Source organism: Lepus europaeus, chromosome X, assembly GCF_033115175.1.
Source record: "Lepus europaeus isolate LE1 chromosome X, mLepTim1.pri, whole genome shotgun sequence".
Classification (NCBI taxonomy): domain Eukaryota; kingdom Metazoa; phylum Chordata; class Mammalia; order Lagomorpha; family Leporidae; genus Lepus; species Lepus europaeus.
This window is the reverse complement of record NC_084850.1, coordinates 56402018-56425741: the sequence shown is the minus strand read 5'-3', so window position 1 is coordinate 56425741 and position 23724 is coordinate 56402018. Positions and strand designations below refer to the sequence as shown.

Here is a 23724-nt window from a genome sequence, read left to right as displayed (position 1 = left end):
ATGGCACGTTTCTTTAAGCAAGCGTACTACACTTTCGAACATCATCTCCTCTCCGTTCTACACCTCCTCGCAGCCCGCCCCCTGGTTCCTTCCAACCCTCTATCTCGCCCCCCCCACCCCCGCCGCCTGATCCTGCGCATGCGTTCTAAGAACCCCCTACACTCACGACACTGGCTGAGTATTGTCGGGGGCTATTCTCTCTCCCAGGAACATGGCGGCGAGTCAGGGAGGTGGTGGTAACAGCGGGGGCGGTGGTTGTGGTGGAGGTGGAAGTAGCGGCGGCTGTGTCGCGGCCGGAGGCGGCGGCGGCGGGGCCGGAGGGGGAGGTGGCGGCGGCGGCGGCGGCGGTGGCGGCGGCGGCAGTGGCGGGACCGTGGTAGTGCCTATCCCGGTACCGACTCTTTTCGGTCAGCCGTTCCCCAACGGGCCGCAGTGGAACCCAGGGAGCCTGCAGCCTCAACACACCGTGAGGAGCCTGGACCGGGCCCTGGAGGAGGCGGGCAACTCTGGCATCCTGAGCCTCAGTGGTAGGAAACTCCGAGACTTCCCCGGTAGCGGCTACGACCTCACGGACACCACCCAAGCAGGTGACAGGACGGGGCGGGAGGCGTGGGGGGGGGGGTGGATTGCGAAGGAGGAGGTGGGAGTGGGCGGCTGCGTGGCCGCGTTGTTGGGCTAGGCTGGTCTGGGCGGGTGCGCGGGGGCGGTGGGACTGACAGAGTCACAGCAGCTTATTCTCCCGAACCCGAGAGGGGTGAGGAGGGGCTAGTGGAGGGGGAAGTCTGACCCAAGGATGTATGGATACAGGAGGGCAGTGTGGGGGTGGAAGGGCATTATTGTGATGGCGACTTTTCTTAGAAAGGGTGGGAGGGAGGTATTGACACCCTTATTAGTGCGCTTCTTTCAACTCTCCTGGATGTTCCCGGAAAAACAACAACAACCCCCCCCCCCCCCCCCAGCAGACGATCCCGAAAATCCTGTGTGCACAGGCTGCTTAAAGACATCCATGCCCGCTAGAGCAGCAGAGCCCCTTTCCCAAGTACGGCAGCAGGGTTGCCGTGGTCTGCTTTCTTATTTTGTTTACGGTTTAATCATCCTAGGACTCTGTTGGCTTCTTTCTTGTCACGTATACCATTAAAGATAGAGATTTTTCATTTTCTGGGTGTTGAAGAAGGAAGTGGTGGTTAAATTAGTATTTGCTGCACTGGTAAATTAAATCATCAATCACTACGTGTCTGGTTCCTGGGGGAAAGATAATCCTTGCTTTAAGTGATGTTAGAGTCTTCATTTTTATAGCAGAAAGAGCCAAAAATTTTAAGGGCTTTTTCTTTGAGAAAAAAATTGGAGTTGTGGATTAATGGGTTCACATTTTGGGTGAGAAATTGGCTATTGTAGTGTTGTGCGTACTGTGTCTGGTAGTCTTTGTTTTGGCTGGCATTTTTTTTTTTAAATCTACACACTCTTCCCCACTTTGCTGATTATTTTACGTGTGTTTTGGTTTGATGAAAGGATTTCTGCTTTTCATAATCTTTAAATGCGTTATTTATCTGTCTCTTCATCTGCTTTGTTGAAATAAATAATGGGCAAAATTATTTTAACAGATGTGAATTCTGAAACAATATAGTAAGTAAATTCACCCATAATGAGAAGTAGTAAAAGACATTAAGAACAAGGTAATTTCAGAATATTTAGTTTCTATATATTAAATCAAGGTATGTGGGTTGGAAGAGGAAGAAAACCTAAAATTGAAGCTTTCCATCCGTTGATTGATTCTCTTAGGAATTATCCTGGGAACGATGAATGTGTAATTGGTCCCTAATTCTGTATTTTGGAAAGCACGTTTGAGTATTTACTGCTTCACTCTCAACAGATTTCTTAAACAATACATTCACATGTTCATCACTGTTTTGGCAGGATATTATACTACTTTGGTATGTTCTTCAAAGGCTTCAAGAAAAATGGTTTCAGGCTGCATTATTACAGGGTATCTTTCTTTGCTTATTGTTCTTTGTAATCTATCAAGGATCATTTTATCTGCAGGAGAAAGTTTAAGCATCTTAACTTAGCATTCAGGGCTTTCGTCTGGCTCTAATTTATTGTTGAAACCTTATCTCTGAAACCCTCCTGCATAGAACCCTCTCTTCCAACTTGATCTCCCTCCCTTCAATGTCTTTTGTGCATTTCTGTCTCATCTTTGTATAAGGTCATCAGCATGTTGGAGATTTCCCCCTTTTCTCCACCTATTTAATTGTGTTCAAACCCCAGCTTTTCCAAGAAGCTGTCTCCAACTCCCTTAGCCCACAGCAGTCTCCTGTGTCTTTGAATTCCCATGGTACTTATTGTCTTTACCACTTACTTGGCAGTGCTAGATTTCTTTCTTTTTTTTATTTGTGTCTTGCTGTCCCTAAGAAGATGGGAGAGTCCCTTAAAAGGCAGGAATTAAGCCATATACTTGTTCAGTTTTCTCATTATATATTCCTTTTATTGGTTTTGATATTTCTCATAAATAATTAGTATTATCTTCTCAGTTACAACCTTTGGCTTTTAAGTCCTCATTCAGTTGGTTTTCTGAGGTAAGCTTCAGTACAAACCAGAAGTATATTTTTGCTGTTGATAAACATTCATTCATCATAAACTTTATTAGTGTTTATAGTAACATGGGACTTCTTGAAATAATTCCCCTTCATTTTACTTTTATTTTTTCATTTAAATATATGTCTCTTGATCCCAAAATCAGACTAAAAAAACTTGTGGTGCTTATTTTTCCATTTAAATGAGATATCTGCCAGTGACTTGCTATTTTTTAAAAGATTTACTTATTTTAAAAAGATTTATTTACTAAAAAAAAAGATTTATTTACTTACTTGGAAGGTAGATAAAAAGAGGAAGAAACAGAGAAAGAGAGAGACCTTCTGCCTGCTGGTTCACTCCCCCAAATGGCCACAATATTCAGGGCTGAGCCGGGCTGTGTACAGGAGCCTGGAATTCCATCTGGATCTCCTGTGTGGAGGGCAGGGGCGCCCAAGCACTTGGGCCATCATCTGCTGCCTTCCCAGGCACATTAGAAGGGAGCTGGATTGGAAACACAGCAGCCAGGACTCAAACTGGCACTATGATAGGGGATGCTGGTGTTATAAGTAGAGACTTAACTTGACATTTGCTTTTGACAAATTCAGCTATTAAATATTTAGGGGCAATAGTTTTGAATGTAGAGACCAGTATCCATTCTGTGTAAATGAAGATAGATACACCGAAACTGAAGAAACAGAGCATGCTTGAGGTTATGCATTCATACATGCTTTCATACATACACATACACATAAACATACACATACATATATACACAGTAGGTCTTCGCTTTGATCAAGAAAGTTCTGTATGATAATCTTATACTGCTCTTAAAGTGACTTTCCATGGAATAATATTTTAGAAGCAAACTTACGGCCGGCGCCGTGGCTCAATAGGCTAATCCTCCACCTGCGGCACCGGCACACCGGGTTCTAGTCCCGGTCGGGGCACCGGATTCTGTCCCAGTTGCCCCTCTTCCAGGCCAGCTCTCTGCTGTGGCCAGGGAGCACAGTGGAGGATGGCCCAAGTGCCTGGGCCCTGCACCTGCGTGGGAGACCAGGAGAAGCACCTGGCTCCTGCCTTCGGATCAGCGCGGTGCGCCGGCCGCAGCAGCCATTGGAGGGTGAACCAATGGCAAAAGGAAGACCTTTCTATCTCTCTCTCTCACTGTCCACTCTGCCTGTCAAAAAAAAAAAAAGAAGCAAACTTACTAGTTAGACAAACAATTGTTTATTAGATTGAGAAGAGACTGGGAAGAAGGGAAAATAATTAAGAAACTATTCTGTTTGTGAAGGGTGATAAGGATCTGGGCTGAAACAAGGGGAAATTGATAAATTTCAAAAGCAGGGGAGAGGGCTTTTTATGTTATATTGCCATTCCACACATACATATAAGATGAAATAAACCAGTGGTTCCATACTCTCTGACTGCACTTTAAAATCGTACTGGAGGGTTTTTTGTTTGTTTTGTTTTGATTTTTAAACCTATACCTAGGCCCCACTCCAGACCAATTAATTCAGAATCTCAGTAGCTAAGGGACTTAAAAAAAAAAAAAAGCTTCCCACGTGAGTCTAATGTGTAGTCAGGGTTGAAAAACCATAAAATAGCTAATTTATTTAGACACTCAAGAAATATTTGTAGTTCGAATGAGAACATTGATAAAAATTTAGTGATTAAACCCAATACCACTTGTCAAGAGAGTGAAAATCAAAACTAGGAACTTAGTGTTCAAATTGTAGCCCAGTGTTCTTTTCATCAAACTGTGAAGCAGATACTCATTTTTTCCCATTGTATTGTGTCTGCTCATGATATCAGGAGTAGAAATTCACTAGGAACCTGTCTTTTCCATGCATAACTCTGGCTTACATTTGGCACTGTTCAATACATTTGCAGTGAGAAAATATTTCCTTCAAAACATGTAGACATAAAGTCTTATTTTCTCTAAGTTTTGCTTTGAGGAAAATGGATAGTAGGCAGCTGTTGGTGAAGTTTCTTTGGTGTCTTTTTACTTCTCTATTTTCATTTCCGGTGTCTTCTCCTTCTCCTGCCTGTCCCTGTCATGCTACCCTCCTCGTTTCTCTTTCCTTCTTCAGCCTTACTTCCCCTTACTGGGATGAAGCTCAAAACTGAATGATTATGGCAGCCTCTTCAGGAGAGTAACATTTACAAGGAGGGGGAGGGTTGCCAATGTATTTGAAACCAAATGGTGCATTATGCTCCTGACGTTTTTTTTTGAGTAGAACTGCCTTCCAGATACTCCTTGATTAAAATCCTCACTCACCTAAGGACATTCAACCTGGGATCACAGAGTTGATAATCTGTTTCATGAAAGTAGCTGACTCTGGCTTTAATGTCTTCCCTGAGAAGGTCTGTGGGTAGATTTGGCAAGAAGAAGGCATAATTACCTTAGAACTTTTTGGTCCATCTGGATAGTTAGGATAATTTGTTGACTTGAAAATGAATTTAAATTGTTACCCAAAAAAAAATCTTGAAATTTTTCATAGTTGACTCTGTCACCAGTTCTACAAATAAGTGGATGTGTTTCAGCCTACTTGCAGCTGCTCCCTGTACTTCTTTATACAGCCTCACCTCTTGTGTCCGTGAGCAGTAGGTCTGTGAAACAAATTTAGGAATTCTAATATGCGTCAGATAGTGCTGTGTTCTGGATAATCACATGTTTTCCTGAAAACCAGGAGTCAACTCAAGCATGTCCTATGTGTATTGGTTCACCTTTTCAACTGTGGGGCATGGTGCATTGGATCAGGTTTAAAATTGAGCCAGATAAATGTGATGTCTATTTTGCTACTTAGGTGAAGGTCCTTCCTTTTTTTAATGAATTTAGTGGAATGAACTTGTGATTGCTATTTTGTTGCCTGATTCAAATATCTGCCTTACTTTATGTAGTAAATGTCTTCTTGAAAATTTGAATGTGAAGTGCATTTTTGACATTTCACTCATATTTTAATTGCTATAGTGAATTTGAGTTGTTGAAACCTAGTGGTAATTCATTTTATTCAATGATGGCTTCTATAACATGAGTAGTTGGCCCTTAATTTCCTTCTTTTGCAAGTTCATATTTTAAAATAAAACATTAGATGTTTTAAAATTGTTATTTTTAAATAATTAGAGGGTATGCTCACCATTAAAATATCATTTATATAGTTCTTTATAAATTTACAAGCACTTTCATATATATTATCCTATTATATCCTAGTGATAACCCTGTGAGCTTGGCACAGTACATAGTAATTACTCCTTGTGGTTGAGACAGGTTAAATGATTTACCGAAAGTTAAACTGTATGGCAGAGTGTGGGTTTTTCACTAGCACTGTCCTAGTGTTGTTTCTACTATATCACATTCTGTCTTTTTAATTATTATTAAGCACTATAGCAATAAATGGTTTATTTATTCTGAAAAATGCTTATTTAACTTAATAGGTTATCCAGTTTTTGTTTGTGGTATGTCCTGTTTTTGTATTGTATTTGTTATTTACATAGCTTTATGCCTTTCTTTCTGTCTGGTGATTTTAGAATACAGTCATTAAGCAAGCATTTATTGAATTCCAAAATTTGGAAACTTGATTGTAGCCAACAAAAAAGAAAGACATGGTTCTAGCCCTTGAAGGATTTATAAAATAGTTGAATATATACAGTAATATGCCTAATAATTAGAAAAGAATTACATGATAATATATGACAATATTCAAAATAGTACTTCAATAAATTGTATAAATAAATGTTGTAGAATTGTGTCATAAGGATTTTTATTGGGGTTTGGTTGAGTTAGTTTGGAAAAGCTATCTGAAAAGTTAGGTTAGGTGTTTGCAGTGTTTAAGAACAAAAGTGTTGGCCGGCGCTGCGGCTCACTAGGCTAATCCTCCACCTGTGGCGCCGGCACCCCAGGTTCTAGTCCCGGTCGGGGTGTCGGAGTCTGTCTTGGTAGCTCCTCTTGAAGTCCAGCTCTCTGCTGTGGCCCGGGAGTGCAGTGGAAGATGGCCCAAGTGCTTGGGCCCTGCACCCCATGGGAGACCAGGAGGAAGCACCTGGCTCCTGGCTTCGGATCAGTGCAGCGCGCCGGCTGCAACACGCCAGCCGTAGTGGCCACTTGGGGGGTGAACCAACGGCAAAGGAAGACCTTTCTCTCTGTCTCTCTCTCACTGTCTAACTCTGCCTGTCCAAAAAAAAAAAAAAAGTGGGGGTCAGCATTGTGGCATAAAGGGTAAAGCTGCTGCCTGCAATTCCAGCATCCAGGTATGGGCTCCAGTTCCTGTTCCAGCTGCTCCTCTCCTGATCCAGCTTCCTGCTAATGGCCTGGGAAAAGCAATGGAAGATGGCTCAAGTGTTTGGATCCCTGCCACCCATTTGGGAGACCTGAAAGAAGCTCCTAGCTTCTGTCTGGTCCAGCCCTGGCCTTTGCAGCCCTCTGGGGAGTGAACCAGTTGGATGGAAATTTGTTCTCTCTCTCTCTTTCTCTCTGTAACTCTGACTTTTAAGTAAATAAATAAATCTTAAAAAAAACTCAATGGCATAGAAAATTAATTATTTTGAAAAAAAAAATTATGTAGGATCTCTGTCTTTAATGTGCTGTACATTGCTATTTAATGCTATAATTAGTAATCCAATGGTAGTTTTTTCACTTGATGTTGCTATATGGGCAAAATGTTGAAATCTTTACCTAGTATATACTAAACTGATCTTCTGTATACAAAGAGAATTGAAAATGAATCTTTACATGAATGGAAGGGGAGAGGGAGCGGGAGGGGGGAGGGTTGCGGGAGGGAGGGAAGTTATGGGAGGGGGGAAACCATTGTAACCCATAAGCTATACTTTGGAAATTTATATTCATTAAATAAAAGTTTAATAAAAAAAAATAAAAAAAAATAAAAAAAAAAATAAAATAAAATTGCAAAAAAAAAAAAACTCACAAGTATGGTTGATTGGGATATTTTAGAATCAAGATTAATAGAATGCTTTGCTTAAGGTTCAATATTTCATATTTCAGTTCAGATTATTTGTAATATAAACTCTAGGGCATTTTTTGGCATCAAAAACATAAAGGTAGATAAAATCCAGAACCTACCTTATCAACAACATAAGAGGTGATGCTAGGGACACTTTTCACAAATAAAAGTAATTGAAGGCTTAGAGCATATGGATGTGCTGGGAAGTGGTATTTTGTTTAAAGTCCAAGGCACACTGTGTAAGTTAGCGTGTATTGTTCTCTTTAGCCCAGCCCAACCCAGCCCAGGAATTCACTTTGAGTGGTGCTTGAACTATTCTCTTAGCCCCCATTCTATAGAGGCTACTTATCCTGACCTAGAAAGGAAAATCTTGTTTCTCTCTACACTTTGGGTATATTTGGGTACTTCTTGAAGTATTTATAATACTCTTATAATCAGTTCTCTGAGAAGTTCCAGAAATGGTTGTATACTCTCTGATAGAAATACCTTACACTCCTGGGAACCATTTCATGTAATAAAAGAAAACTGTATGTTTCTGTTTTATAACAATTTGTGTTTAGTCTCAGTTTTAACTAGCATATTCAGTCTGGTAAAGGTTGAACTTTAACTTTTCATCTTTATGTTTCTCTTGTTGCAAATAAATAATAAATTCATAATCTTCTACTTACATAATACCAGTCAGCAGATTATAATAGATAATTAAAGAATGGATAATTTTCTAATGTATTTTTTAAAGATTTATTTATTTATTTGAAAGTCAAAGTTACACACAGAGAGAAGGAGCGGCGCAGAAAAAGAGAGAGAGAGGTCTTCCGTCTGCTGGTTCACTCCCCAGTTGGCTACAATGGCCGGAGCTGCGCTGATCCGAAGCCAGGAGCCAGAGCTTCTTCTGGGTCTCCCACGTGGGTGCAGGGGCCCAAGCACTTGGGCCATCCTCCAACGCCTTCCCAGGTGCATTAGCAAAGAGCTGGATTGGAAGTGGAGCAGCTGGGACTGGAACCAGGGCCCATATGGGATGCTGGCACTGCAGGCGGTGGCTTTACCCACTTACGCCCCAGCGCTGGCCCCTCTAATGTATTTTTGATAACATTTTTTAAAAGAAAACTTTTTTCTAAATAGGAAAATAAGCTCCAGTTGTATTTGTGATTATTGTTTGATTCTGTGTACTCCTTTATAATTTGTGACAAGTATTTTAATTTCAGTGTAATATTAGGGACTCAAAGTGACAAGAGATAGAAATAGCTGTCATAAATTTTCATTTGAACTCTGTAGAGACTAACCAATTCTAGAACAATAGTGAATTTGAATTTTACTAGAAATTAACAATTAATAATTATTTTCTTAAGAAACTCTTATGTGTAACCTAGAATTTTTTCATTCTTTTTTTCTTTTTAATAAACTTATTTTTAATAGGGAAATTGTAATATTAGGTATATAGTATAGAGTCATACAAATAACCAGGAACACAGGATTTTCACTGCCTACAACAGAAGATATGGGGAAGAGATGGTAATTAATATAGTCTCCATACAATAACTAAATTTTGATCAGTGGACAGGTGGTTTAATGTGATGGCTTTAGGGTTCAAGTATCCTGAGTTAAATTCCAAACTCATCAGTCACTGCCTGTGTAATCTTGTACAAGTTACTGAAAAATCTCTTTATTATAAAGTATGGATACTAATACCTACTTTACTAGGTTGTTTGAGGATCAGATAACACATGGCACAAAGCACCTGGCACACAGGAGGCACTCCCTAAATGGTAATACTAATTACAATTTTTTAAAAGATGTATTTATTTATTTGAAGGGCAGAGTTACAGAGAGGCAGAGGCAGAGAAGAGAGAGAGGTCTTCCATCCACTTGTTCACTCCCCAGTTGGCCACAAGGACCAGAGCTGTACAAACACCGTTGAAAAGCACTCTGAAGGTTCACAGTACAATATATTTACTTTAAGAAACATATTCCTTTATAAAAGGTCCATATAGAACATTGGCATGGTAACATGTGACAAAATTCTAGAAGCATGTCACCAATTCTGTGTTAGCAAGACTGCTTCCCAATGTCAGTTTCACAATCATAGGGTACCATTTGAATTTTAAATACATACAAGTTTCAAATAAAAAATGAATTCCACAGTGGAAAGTTCTTGAGGCAATATGTATTAGTCCATTAACATATAGAGACGTTGTGACATAATAATCCACCGTATGGACTTAATCAGCCCAAAGACACATTTTAACAAGTATAGCAGTCCAGAAATTCTTGTCATTTGTTGTTTTTTATTTTTTTCTTCTTTGCTAGTTCTCCTGGTTCTACTTTGCACTTTTGAGAAGTATGCTCATCTTTTTCATCATCTGACTCCAACGTCTCCTCCCCTTCCGGTAGAAGCCTGGCTTTCTTAACATTCTGCGGGGCATCATCGCCATTGTCCTCATATATGTTAGACCATTGTATTGCCATGTCCAGCTCTGGAGGCAGAGGTTTCTTCTCCGTTGTGTAGGTCTCTGGAAGGGGCACATAGTTTGACTTCCATATTTTGAACTCCTTTGGAGGCTCCTCGAGCGCCTTGACAACGTGCCTCTCGCAGTCTGTCTGCTTGTTGAGTGGATTGTAGAGAAAGGCCCGGCGAGTCACGCTCCTGACAGCGTGTCAGGTCCTGGCAGCCGCTTTCCCCACCTTATTCTCGCCGCCGCCCGCTGATTTCGCTGCATCCGGAGCCCTGCAACCCGTCTCATCCAGCTTGCTGTTGTCCTCCTCGCCAGAGGAGCCCAACTGCTGCTCCTGTAAGCTGTGAAATAGCTCAGGCGGTCCTTCTCCGCTGCTATGATGGCTGTGCACAACCACCCAGGACTTCGCCGGAAGCTGGAAGCCCCCCTTTTTAAGGACTTATTTATTTGAGTTACAGAGATAGGTAGATGGGAGGTGGGGAGACAGAGAGAGAAAGGGATATCTTTCATCTGCTGGTTCACTCCCCAAATGGCCACAGGGGCTGGAGCTGAGCCCATCCGAAGACAGGAGCCAGGAGCTTCTTCCCGGTCTTCCATGCAGGTGCTGAGGCCCCAGGACTTGGGCCATCTTCCACTGCTTTCCCAGGCCTTAGCAAAGAGCTGGATCGGAAGTGGAGCAGCCAGGACTTGGACCAGTACCCATAGGGATACCAGCGCTTCAGGCCAGGGCTTTAGCCAACTTTGCCACAGTGCTGACCCTTTCATTCCTTTTTTTTTTTTTTTTTTTTGACAGGCAGAGTGGACAGAGAGAGAGACAGAGAGAAAGGTCTTCCTTTTCCATTGGTTCACCCTCCAATGGCCGCTGCGGCCAGTGCGCTGCGGCTGGCGCACCGCACTAATCCCGAAGCCAGGAGCCAGGTGCTTCTCCTGGTCTCCCATGCGGGTGCAGGGCCCAAGCACTTGGGCCATCATCCACTGCACTCCCGGGCCATAGCAGAGAGCTAGACTGGAAGAGGGGCAACCGGGACAGAATCCGGTGCCCCAACCGGGACTAGAACCCGGTGTGCCGGCGTGGCAGGTGGAGGATTAGCCTATTGAGCCGTGGCACCGGCCTCCATTCCTTTTTTAATGAATATTTATTTATTTATTTACTTGAAAAACAGAGTTAGGGAGAGGGAGAGACAGAAAGGGAGATCTTCCATCCCCTGATTCACTCCCCAAAATGGCTGCAATAGCTGGGGCTAGGCCAGGCTGAAGCCAGGAGCCAGGGTATTCATCCAGGTCTCCTACATTGCATTCAACCCAAGCACTTGAGCCATCTTCCACTGCTTTCCCAGCTGCATTAGCAGGGAGGGAGCTGGTTCAGAACTTGAACTGGCTCCCATATGGGATGCCTGCTTTGCAGGTGGTGGCTTAACCTGCTATATCACAATGCTGGCCATGAATTTTTCCCTGTCTTAAATAGTCGTGCCATGGCATTGTGGCATAATGGGTTAAACCACTGTTTGATGGTTCCTGCTACCCATACCGGAGATTCAGGTGGAGCTCTTGGCTTTTGGCTTCATCCTGGTCCAGTTCTGGACATGGCTGATATTTTGTAGGTGAACCAGTAGTTGCAAGATTTCTCACCCTGTCTCTTCCTTTGTGTCACTGTGTCTCTCTGATAAACAAATCTTTTAAAAAGTTGTGATAGGCAAATCTGTAATACTCAGAACTAATTGATTGGGGATGTCTGTATTCAGTGGGTGTATTGTGTATTGTGGGTGCTGGCTGTAGTGGATTAAAGCCCTGGCCTTCAGTGCTGGCATCCCATATAGGTGCCAGTTCAAGTCCTGGCTGCTCCACTTCTGATCTAGCTCCCTGCTAATGCACCTGGGAAAGTAATGGAGGATAGCTCAAGTGCTTCGGACCCTGCACCCATGTAGGAGACCCGGAAGAAACTCCTGGCTCCTGGTTTTGGTCTGGCCCAGGCCTGGTCATTGCAGCCATTTGGGGAGTGAACCAGTGGTTGGAAGATCTCTCTCTCTCTGTCTCTTCCTCTGACTGTAACTCTGCCTTTCAAGTAAATAAAATAAGTCTTTAAAAATGTGTGAATTTAAAATAGTGAATTGAACATAGGTAACTGTCTTTACCCTACCTTACTGAGTATGTAAGAATGGATTTGTTATATTGATTTTATGTAATGACTATCATGTCACTGCTTTTTTACGATATCACAGTTACATAAAATCAGAACTCACATACCTATTAGATTAGATAAAGGTTTTCACTGAGATAAGGGAGGAGGGTTGATTTTACCTCCAGGAGTGATACCTGGCAGTGTCTAAAGACTTTTTTTCCCTACAGTTTAGGGGATGCTACTGACATCAAGCATCCATCAATGAAAAGGGTATGCCACACAGTAGGTTCACCTAGTCCAAAATGTCATGGTGCCAAGGTTGAGAAACCCTGGGTTAGTGTGAGATAATGTTATAAGTGAAAACAAACCGTAGTGCATGTTCAAAGAGTGTGAAATGACATTTGGTTGTGGGAACATCAGAGGGAGCTTTATAAAGAAGGTAGAAGAATGGCTTTTCAAAGGGCAGGCATCAGATTTTGTTGTTACGCATACAGGGAGGAAACTACATGAATATTGGCATCTTTGAGTCTCCTCAAACTCCATATTATCGAATCCTCAAATTTTTTTTCAATTTTTATTTATTTACTTTCATTTTATTTGAAAGGCAGAAAGACAGATACAGAGAGACATACAGGCAGAGATCCACTGGTTCACTTCCCAGATGGCCACAACTGCTGGGGCTGGGCCAGGATGAAGTCAGGAGCCCTTGATTCCTTCTGGTCTTCCATATGGATGGCAGTGGCCTAAGTACTAGGGCTGTCTTCAGCTGTGTTCTCCTTGCATTGGTACTTGGATATGGCTTAATACAAGCTTAACCTGCTGTGCCAGAACACTGGCCCATGTCTACACCCCTGAACGTACTTTTTAAAAAACTTTTTTGTTTTTTTATGGAGAGAGATATCTTCCATCCACTGGTTCATTTCCCAAATGGCCACAATGGCCAGGGCTGGGCCAGGTCAAGTCAGGAGCCCAAAGCTTCTCTGGGGCTCCCGCGTGGGTGCAAGGGGCCCAAGGATCTGGGCCATCTTCTGCTGCCTTCCCAGGTACATCAGCATGGAACTGGATTGGAAGTGGAGCAGCCAGATCTTGAACCGGTGCCCATATGGATTGCCAGCATTATAGGCAGAGGCTTAACCTGCTATGCCACAGTACTGGCCCCCTGTCTACACTTAAGAGTTTTAAAGTTTTATTATGGTGTTTAAGTTCCCAATCAATATGGAATAAATTTTAAAAAAATATTTATTTATTTGAAAGACAGAGTGACACAAGGAAAGGGAAAGACAGAGAGAAAGAGGTCTTTCATCTGCTGGTTCATTCCCCAAATGCCTGCAACAGCTGAGACTGGGCACAGCAGAATCCAGGAGCCAGGAACTCCATTCGTGTCTCCTGTATGATTGTCAGGGAAACAAGTACTTTAACCCTTACGTGATACCTCCCAGGGTGTGCACTGGAAGGAGGATGGATTAGAACGCTCAATAGGCTAATCCTCTGCCTTGCAGCGCTGGCACCCTGGGTTCTAGTCTCGTTCGGGCGCCGGATTCTGTCCTGGTTGCTCTTCTTCCAGGCCAGCTCTCTGCTGTGGCCAGGGAGTGCAGTGGAGGATGGCCCAAGTGCTTGGGCCCTGCACCCCATGGGAGACCAGGAGAAGCACCTAGCTCCTGCCATCGGATCAGCGCGGTGCACTGGCCGCAGTGGCCATGGAGGGGTAAACCAACGGCAAAGGAAGACCTTTCTCTCTGTCTCTCTCTCTCACTGTCCACTCTGCCTGTCCAAAAAAAAAAAAAAAAAAAAGAACTGGAAGTGGGACTCAATTCTAGGTGCATTCCAAGCTGCAGCTTAACCTACTGTGCCACAGTGCCTGCCCCTGGAATTAATTTTTATATATGTTATGAGGTAGAGCTCCAATTTCATGTTTGATTCATGGATTTTTTCCCACATCCATCCTTCCCTATTTTTTTTCTTTTATAACAGTTTATTGAGATTGAATCCATATACAAAAAGTTCACCCATTTAGACTGTTGTGTTTATTGGTTGTGTACCCATCAGAGCAATCTGATTTTGGAATATTTTCATTATCCTGAAAAGAAACCCATGCCCATTAGTCCCTCCCTATTCTCCCTGCCTGCCCATACCCCCACTACTCTATCTAGCCCTAGGCAGTCGCTCATCTATTTTTCTACATATAGGTTTGCCTATTCTGGAAATTTCACATATATGGATTCATACAATATAGTACCTTCTATGACTGACTTCTTTCATTTACTATAATGTTTTCAAAGTTACCTCGTGTTGTAGCATGTATGATTGCAGCATTCCCCTTCGTCTCTGAATAACATTCCATTATCTATGTTGTTTCTTCATAATTTGGTGGACAATTGGATTGTTTCCATACATCTGCTATTAAGAAATAACACTGCTATGGACGTTCATATACAAGTTTTCATGTAAATGTGTCTGGTATGTATGAGGGTACATATGGATGGGGCAGGCATGTGGTACAGTAGCTAATTTGCTCCTTGGGACGCCCACATTCCATAACAGATGCCTGGTTTGAGTCCTGGCTACTTCCTGTTTCCCATCCAGCTTCCTGCTAATGGGCCTGGGAGGCAGCAGTTTATGGTTTAAGTACTTGATTATTGCCACCCACATGAAAGATCCAGATGGATGGAGTTCCTGGCTCCTGGCTTTGCCCTGGTCCAGCCCTGGCTGTTTTAGGCATTTAGGTAATGAACCAGGGGATGGGAGATCTGCTTTGTTATGTTTCTCTGTTTGCCTTTCAAAAAAAAAGGTTTAAGTTCATGGATAATATAATTTGAATAAAAATTTGTTTTGGTAAAAAAAATTGAAATCCATGCATAGTTTTCCCCCCCTATTTTGCATTTTTTTCATGAACTTTTTGAAGACCTCTTTAAAGTAAGAGTGGGATTTCTGGGACATATGATGTTTCTATATTTAACATTTTGAGAGAATGCCAAATTGTTTTCCATCCCTCAGTAACATTTGCTATTATCTTTTTGTTTATGGCCATCCTAATGGGTGTCAAGTGGTATCTCATTGTGATTTTGATTTGCATGTCCTTGAAGGCCAATGATGTTGAGCTTCTTTTCATGTGCTTATTGATCCACTTGTACATCTTTGTAAGAGAAATGTCTACTCTGACCCTTTGCCCATTTTCTAATTGGGTTGTCTTTTCACTACTGAGTTGTAAAGGGTTTTTTTTTTTTCTAATTCTGTGTATGCAAGTTTCTTATCAAATATATGATTTACAAATATTTTTCCTATTTTGTAAGTTGTCTACTTTGAGACACAGAATTTAAAAATTTTGACATAGCCCAGTTATTGTATTTTTGTTTCTGTTGTTTGTCCTTTTGGTGTTGTGAGGAGTCAGACATGTTAATGGGTAGTCAGGTTGGTACCACTGCAAAATGCTTGCTTCCCCAAAAGTTATCTTTAGCAAGGTCAAAAGCCCCTGCCCCACCCCTTGATAGCTCCCAGTTTTACCATGAGAATAGCAAGGGAGTGGCGATTCTACCCTTCTGAGCTCCCAGTTTACTCTAAGGCAAATTAGATATCCCAGTCTTCTGATGGCTCTTTTGTTTTATCAAGAGCAAGCCAGACAGGGTAAAAAAGATTACAAATCAGGTCTTTTGATGGGTTTTGTTCTTGCCTTGTAACTGTATGTCAAGCTGATCAGTTTTTTTCTTCCCCCAAATTGTACTTAAATACCCCAGTACCACCTGTCTTGCAGCCTCCCTACAGGTCACTCTGGCTGGAGGTCTCTGACTTAAATAAATCTTGCTTTTAAATACACCTTGTTTTTCTCTTTACCTTGTCTGCTTGGAAATTCTTCTTCCATGTGAGACAAATAACAGAGATAACCTTTTTTCAGCTGCCATTTCACCAGTAACAGTGTCATATCTAAGAAATCATTGCATAGTGTTATGTAGATTTATCCTTATGCATTCTTCTGATTTTTAAAATATTAGCTGTTACATTTAGCTCTGTTATCCATATTGACTTGATGATATGAAGTGAGGGTTCAACTTCATTTATTTGCATGTGGTTATCTAGTTCTCCCAGCTTTATTTTTTATAAGCATCATTCTGTTTTTAAAAAAATTTAATTAATTAATTAATTTGAAAGGAATGATATCCGAAATGACCCCCTAAAATATATACAAAAATGTAGCCCCTTAGAGTTTCCCAGAAGTCCCATCTGGGGTTCCACATATGCTATCAAAATTCGGGGTGCCAGACGATATCACCATATGCTTGTTAATAAATCCCCAACATTAATAAGCCCGAGAGGATTCTTGCCTAATATTTAGAGAAGAATTCCAAATACCGGCATAAATAAATGAGGCAGCATGGTACATTTTAGGCTTTTATTCAGTGAGAGAAATCATAGGAGAGAGAGAGCTTTATTATCTAAGAGAGAGGGGTAAATCTGGAATCATACCAAGCACCAGGAACCAGCCACGTGGAAGAGTATCTAGGCCAGGAAGCCTAGAGCGGGTGGCCTGAAGGCCACGCACCCTGGAGGCACAGGGCTACAGCCAGCGCCCTCCTGACAAGAGGCCAGGGAAGAAGAGAGGTGGACACAGCATGTCTCAGGCTTTTAACCCACTTCCAAAGGGGAATGGTTAATTAACCTGATTGGCCGGTGGTCACTCAGGTGTGGCCAGGTAGGGGCATGAGGTCACACAGGGGTGTGGCGAAGGTATCAGGTAGGGTGTGAGGTCACACAGGGGCATGGGGAAGGCTTGGTCTTCCAGCTCACAAACCTAATCAATTTTAACCTGTATGCCTGCCTACTTCAGGAAGAATGAGCGAGACAGAAAGAGACAGGAAGGCAGGGAGACAGAGCTCAGTCCTCTGGTTCGTTCTTCCATTGCCCACAATGGTTGGGGCAGGGCTAGGCTGAGCAGAACCAGCAGATGGAAGATATCTCTCGCTCTCTCTTTCAAAAAAAAAAAAAAAAAAGATTGCTTCTTAGGGGTGGGCCACATGGCATAGAAGGTTAAGCTGTCACTTAGGATGTCTTCATCATATATCTGAGTGCCAGTTCAAGTCCCTGCTACTCCGCTTCTGGTCCAGCTTCCTACTAATGTACCTGAGAGGCAGCAGATGATGATTCAAGTGCTTGGACTTCTGCCACCAACTTGGTTGAAGCAGATGGGGTTTTGGGTTCCTGGCTTTGGCCTGGCCTAGCCCTTGCTGTTGCAGGCATTTGGTGAGTGAACCAGTGAGTAAGATCTCTTTCTCTTTACCACTTTGCCTTTCAAGTAGATGAAAATAAATAACTAAATAAACATTTAAAAAAGATTGCTTCTTATCCTGGGTGATTTTTTTGAGTTCTGTTAGGAAAAGAGGCTTAGAATAGAGAGGCAGCAGTGTATGAATTTACAGCCAGACCAAATTTATTCAGAGAAAATAATTAGTAGAGGTGGGCGTCCAACTGCCAGCATGTGCATGATGGAACACATGGCAGAAGGCCCCGACCCCCAGGGGCCCAGCCTTTTTATATTTTAGGAGAGCTAGGGATAGGGATAGGGGTAGGGGTAGGGGGCAGCAGGCAGAGGTGAATTCCTGGAACTAGTTTTTCAAGTGTCCCAGCAACTGGTCTTTCAGGTGGCTGTGGTGGGTGGGGTATGAAGGCAATAGGGTGTGAGACCCAATTAAGATTCAAGGGCAAGCAATAAATTCCTTTTTTTAAAAAAAAATTAAAAAAAAAATTTTTTTTTGACAGAGTGGATAGTGAGAGAGAGAGACAGAGAGAAAGGTCTTCCTTTTTGCTGTTGGTTCACCCTCCAATGGCCGCTGCGGCCGGCGCATCTCGCTGATCCGAAGCCAGGAGCCAGGTGCTTCTCCTGGTCTCCCATGCGGGTGCAGGGCCCAGGGACTTGGGCCATCCTCCACTGCCTTCCCGGGCCATAGCAGAGAGCTGGCCTGGAAGAGGGGCAACCGGGATAGAATCCGGCGCCCCAACCGGGACTAGAACCTGGTGTGCCAGCGCCGCAAGGCGGAGGATTAGCCTGTTAAGCCACGGCGCCGACCAAATTCCAATATGTATCTATCTTTCAGGCAATGGGGGAGAATGGCTGAGGCTTATGTCTTTATTCCATGAGGTTCCTTTACAATTTCTCTTTGCTTTTCATCTATGTGTTCTACTACTTCTCACATGTGTGTCCTGTTCTCCAGTCCTATTGGTATCTCATTGTCTTCCTGTTTTTTGTCTTTGTTAGTTTGCTATATTATTTTTAAAAAAGCATTCATACCATATTGTTGAAAGGTCACCACAAAACACTGGAGTCAGGGAGGTTTATTGTCGGGTGGGGGAAACCTGACAGGCTGCCTCCCCTTGTCCAAGAGAACAATAGCCTGTACTAGGAGAACAGCTCTTATATAGTTTTGCAGATGTAAGGAAGTGGGAGCAGCAAATCCTGTTAGGTTGGGAGTGGAGCTGACACTTGTGATAAGGGCAAGTAAGAGCTTAGAATTCCCCGGGTGGGAGGCGGAGGTACAGTGAGCCAGACAGTGAGAGCCGGAGCCGAGACGTAGAAGAAAGGAGTTTTGGCTTTTCAGTAAGAGCTTTGGAAGTTAAGAGAGCTTGAGCCAGAGAACACGAGGTGTAAAGAGAAGATTTAGAACTGAGATAGGAGAAAGCTTGAACATAGGAGATTTTCTTCCACTTTTCCAAATGCTCACAGAAGTGGTAGAGATCCTATATGTCAGGATCAAATATTTTGTTAGGTGGCCATTTGGATTGGTTGTTTAGGTAGGAGACAACCGAGAGGAGGGTTGGAGGAAACGTAGGTTGAGGAATTTCTCATGGCGACCCGTGAAGTCGGACTGACTGATATCGGGCATTCCCAAGATCACAGCCTTCCGATGGGGAGGGTACTGGAACAGAGAGTGGGGATTGTCACCCATACACCCCCTGGAGCCCGAGGCCTAAAGCCCATGGAAAGGCATAGAGCCTGTGGGAAGCCATAAAGCCTGTGGAAAGGCAGCAGGCCCATGGCAGGTGTAAAGCACGTGGGAGGTTGTGGTGCCTGGTGCCAGGACTTTGCGATGAAGTGGAGTGGAACCACAACCCATGGTAGAGGTCGCCGTGAGAGAAGTCCCCGTTCCCTGTCTTACCTTTGAATTTTGGAGGGCTGGTGTGTGGATGGAGATGGCAGAGTATTCGGTGGTGAAGAAGGAAGTCCAGAGTTTTGTGGTTAGCAGAAGTCCAGGATCCCAAAGCAACTCACATCCCCGATGGGAGAGCTGGGTCGATGGGAGAGCCTGGTCTTAGGTTTCGGCACCAATGAAAGGTCACCACAAAACTGACCAAACACTGGAGTAAGGGATAATGTTTATTGTCGGGTGGGGGAAACCTGACAGGCTGCCCCAGAGAACAACTGCCTGTACCGGGAGAATAGATCTTATATAGCTTTGCAGACAGAGGTAAGGAAGTAGGAGCAGCAAATCTCGTTAGAGTGGGGATGGAGCTGACACTTGTGATTGGGCCATTTAGTCACTTGACTTCTAGTAAGCCAGGCTGGGCTTAAGAAGATGGTACCATTTTACTAACAGTTGTTGCTTTATAAGCAGATGTGGTTATTTAACTTTAATAATTTGGAAATCAGTTATATTTTTGTAATGTATCATTGGATATGCTTTTTTAAATTAAAATTTTATTTTGTGTCTTTGAAAGGCAGAGAGAAAGATAGAAGGAGAAGTAGAGAGAAAGTGCGAGAGCAAGAGAGAGGTAGATATCTTCCGTCTACTGGTTCATTCATGCCCTACAACAACTGAGAGTCAGGAACTCAGTCCAGATCTGCCACATTGGTGGCAGGGACCCAACCACTTGAGCTATCATTCACTGTTTCCCAGGGCATGTATTAGCAGGAGCTGGCATTGGTAGCAGAGTTTAGACTTGAACCCCAGGCGCTCTGATATGGGATGTAGGCATACCAAGTGGCATCTTAATAGCTCTGTAAAATGCCTGCCCCTAGGTATATTTCTTTTATGTTAACTACTCAGTAACATTGAGTTGTACATAATGTTTTTAACATTAGATAATAGATTTGACTTTGACAATATTCACTTATAAAATGTTTTGGGAAATAGGGTCAACGTTGTGGTGTGACGGGTAAAGCTACCACCTGCATTGCTGGCATCCCATATGAGCAGCATCTCAGCTGCTCTACTTCGGATCCAGCTGCCTGCTGATGTGCCTGGGAAAGCGTTAGATGGCCCAAATACTTGGACCCCTGCACCCACCTGGGAGACCCAGAAGAAGCTCCTGGCTCCTGGCTTTGGATCAGCCCAGTCTAGCCATTGTAGCCATTTGAGGAGTGAACCAGCAAATGGTAAATCTCTCTCTGTATCTACTTCTCTCTCTGTGTAACTCTGCCTTTCAAATACATAAATCTTTATTTAAAATGTTTTGGGATTAGTATTTTTTAACAGATTCTATCTTTTCTTGAAAGACTTATTTATTTATTTATTTATTTGAAAGGCAGAGTTACAGAGGGGCAGAGGCAGAGGCAGAGAGAGAGAGAGAGAGAGAGAGAGAAAGTCTTCCATCTGCTGGTTCACTCCCCAAATGGCCACGATGTCCGGAGCTAGGCCAATCTGAAGCCAGGAGCCAGGAGCTCCTTCGGGGTCTCCCACATGGGTGCAGGGGCCCAAGGACTTGGGCCATCTTCCACTGCTTTCCCAGGCCATAGCAGAGAGCTGGATTGGAAGTGGAGCAGCTGGGACTGGAACTGGCGCCCATATGGGATGCTGGCACTTCAAAACAGCAGCTTTAGGCACTACGCCACAGTGCCAACCTCAACAGATTCTATCTTGAAAGTCATATTTGTAGATGAAGTCCTGGAGATGCTAAGAGATAAATGTACATTGCATGTTTAGATTTAGATTAGATTTAGTTTTTCCCAAATGTGCTTTAGCATGTCTTGGTCTTCTTATGTTGGTCTGCTGTCCTCCATTTGCCATGGGAAAAGTGAAGATCATGGATCCACTTACTACTTTTAAGTTGCAAAAGTTATCATCTTTAGTGAGATCGGATCTTAACAGCTTTCACAAACAATAGTTCTCTCTGCTCACTGCTTCTCTTCTACAAAACCTTATCACTTAATGAGTTTTCTCACATTTATCTGTGAGAAAATTTTACCTTAAAGTCTTCTCATTGTAGTTTATTGAATATTTTTTAAATTTTTCTCTCTGAAGAGTTTTCTTTAGGTACTGTTCCACTAAAGAAAAGTATTTTATAACATGATTTTTAAGGACTGTTTAACAGTACAGTGTATGGATGCACCATAATTTATTTAACCATTTCTCTATTGTCAGATGTTTGTGTTTATTATGCTACTGTTTATTATGGTACACAGCTGCGTGAATCTGTGTTCTTGGCTTCCTACCAGAGGAGGTGAAACTCCTTTGGGGCAGATAATGCATTCAGTGTTCAACTGGTGTTTGGTTCAATGCTTCATCTCTATGCTATAGTTGATAGTAGATGCTTGAAAATTTTTTAAACTTAAAATTATGGGAAGGAGCATGACAATTTTATATACTGATTTCTTGTACTTTTTGTGTCACTGTAAACTGTAGAGGAATGGTTCTACGATGGAGCCTTTGTGATCATGCATATATAGGCCACATAGGCAAGGTTCAACCACAGTCTGTCTCAAGTCTTGGAGGAAAACCCTGTGATCCCTCCTGGCACATGGTAGGGTAGACTGGACTTGTGAAAAGCTGCCTCAAAGCTGTTTCTTATTCACTTATCTTGTGGAAGGCTGTTCCAAGGTTGTTTATTATTTTCTTATGATACATGAGACTTTTAGCTGTGCTGATAAAATTGCATAGCTACATTCTAGAGTTGACTCCTCAACAACAGATCAACTCACTGAGTGTGTTGTCTTACATTTGGTCCCTCCACTTTGGTTTTGTCCTGTGGGACCAGAAACAGGGAGAGCTGATACCATACTGATCTGTGTTAGTAATACACTTTCTGAATCCATATGCTGCTACTGGCAGCTGCTGTCCAAGGGTCTGTTTGACCACTTTACACAAACAATTGGATTTTTTTTTGGATTAGATTGTGAAAATTTTCATTATTTCATCATTAGTCAATTTAGTATAAATTGCTTTTGATTTCAGGATCCAACATTTAGCACTTTGCTGTTAAACAGCTCAAGTAAAGAAGTCTTTGATCTCTACCTACAGTATTTTAAAGGGCTCAGTATGCTGGCTGTATAATAGTCTTATTCTAGATAAATAAAAAATAAAGCCATTAGTTTTGTTTAGCGCTGTAGCTTGCACTTGGTGGTTGTTTTTTCTTTCTCTAATAACTGCTTTTGTTTTAGAATATGAAGCATAGTAGAGTTATCCTGGCTATTCAGTTTGATGCAGACAGTTCTCTTATTACAGTAGGCTTGCTTTTCTCTTGTAGTAAAATGGTACTAAGGTATCTTCAGTCATGCAGATGAAAAGTATACCATATAAACAGATCCATTTGATTTTCACTGGCTAGTTGACTTTGACCTACGTGGAAAGATTATCAGAGTCAGATTAATCAGACATCAATTCAAATGTCCTAGACATGGTCAAGATTACATATTTTGCCATTGTTTACTTCATTAATCAAACCAATTGTAGCAATTCAGATGTTACAGTTTTATTTTTGCCTTAACATAATTTATGGGGTGGGCATTGTGGCACAGCAGGTTAAGCTGCCACTTGAGATGCTCATAGTTTACATCAGAGTACCTGATTTGAATCCCAGGTACTCTGTTTTCAATCCAGCTTCTGCTAATGTGCCTGGGAGGCAGCAGATGATGGCCCGAGTCCTTTGGTTCCTGCCACCCGGATGGGAGAAATGAATGGAGTTCTTGGTTCCTGGTTCCTGGCTGTGACCTACCTTAGCCCTGGTTGTTACAGGCATGTGGGGAGTGAACCAGTGGATGGAAGATCTCTCTCTCTGTGTCTCACGTTGCCTTTCACATAACCAAATAAATACTTGATTAAAAAAAGGAAAATTGTTTATATGAATTCTTGCTATTGATATTAAAAGTGGCATATTTTAATTCTAATTTGAATTTTAAAAATGATAACATATTACCACGAATGATAACGTAATGTGACATAACACAGTGATAGATCTTTGGTAGCATACCAAGTTATACCCTCTTAAAAATAAAATGTTTACATATAATACTAATTTATGGTTAGTCTATAACTGTATATAATTCTTTTTTTAAAAAAAGCTTTATTTTTCCATGAACTTTAAAAAAAAAGATTTATTTTACTTATTTGAAAGGCAGAGTGAAGCAGGGAGAGAGAGAGAGAGAGAGAGAGAGAACTCCCATCTGCTGGTTCACTACCTAAATGGCCACAACAGGCAGAACTGGGCCAGGCCAAAGCCAGGATTCTGTCACACCATCTGGGTCTCCCATGGAAGTGAAAGGGGCTCAAGTACTTGGGCCATCTTCCACTGCCTTCCCAAACACATTAGCAGGGAGTTGGATTAGAAGTGGAGCAGCCAGGACTCAAACTCAGGCAGCAGCTTAACCTCCTGTGCCAACACATCAGACCCTGCATGTATCATTCTTATGAATGGCATATATATATGG

General features: G+C 42.4%; 1 protein-coding gene and 1 pseudogene across 2 annotated transcripts in view; one reads left to right on the top strand and one right to left on the bottom strand.

Annotated features, from left to right (window-relative positions):
* The first annotated feature begins 211 nt into the window (after positions 1-211).
* LRCH2 (leucine rich repeats and calponin homology domain containing 2) overlaps positions 212-23724 on the top strand; it is a 123893-nt gene continuing 100380 nt past the window's right edge. For both annotated transcript variants that reach the window (XM_062183270.1, XM_062183269.1), the window contains exon 1: positions 212-587. In XM_062183270.1, the coding sequence (XP_062039254.1) occupies positions 212-587 (376 nt within the window). The remainder of the gene's footprint in view (positions 588-23724) is intronic.
* Positions 9798-19030, bottom strand: LOC133753626 (UPF0690 protein C1orf52-like; annotated as a pseudogene).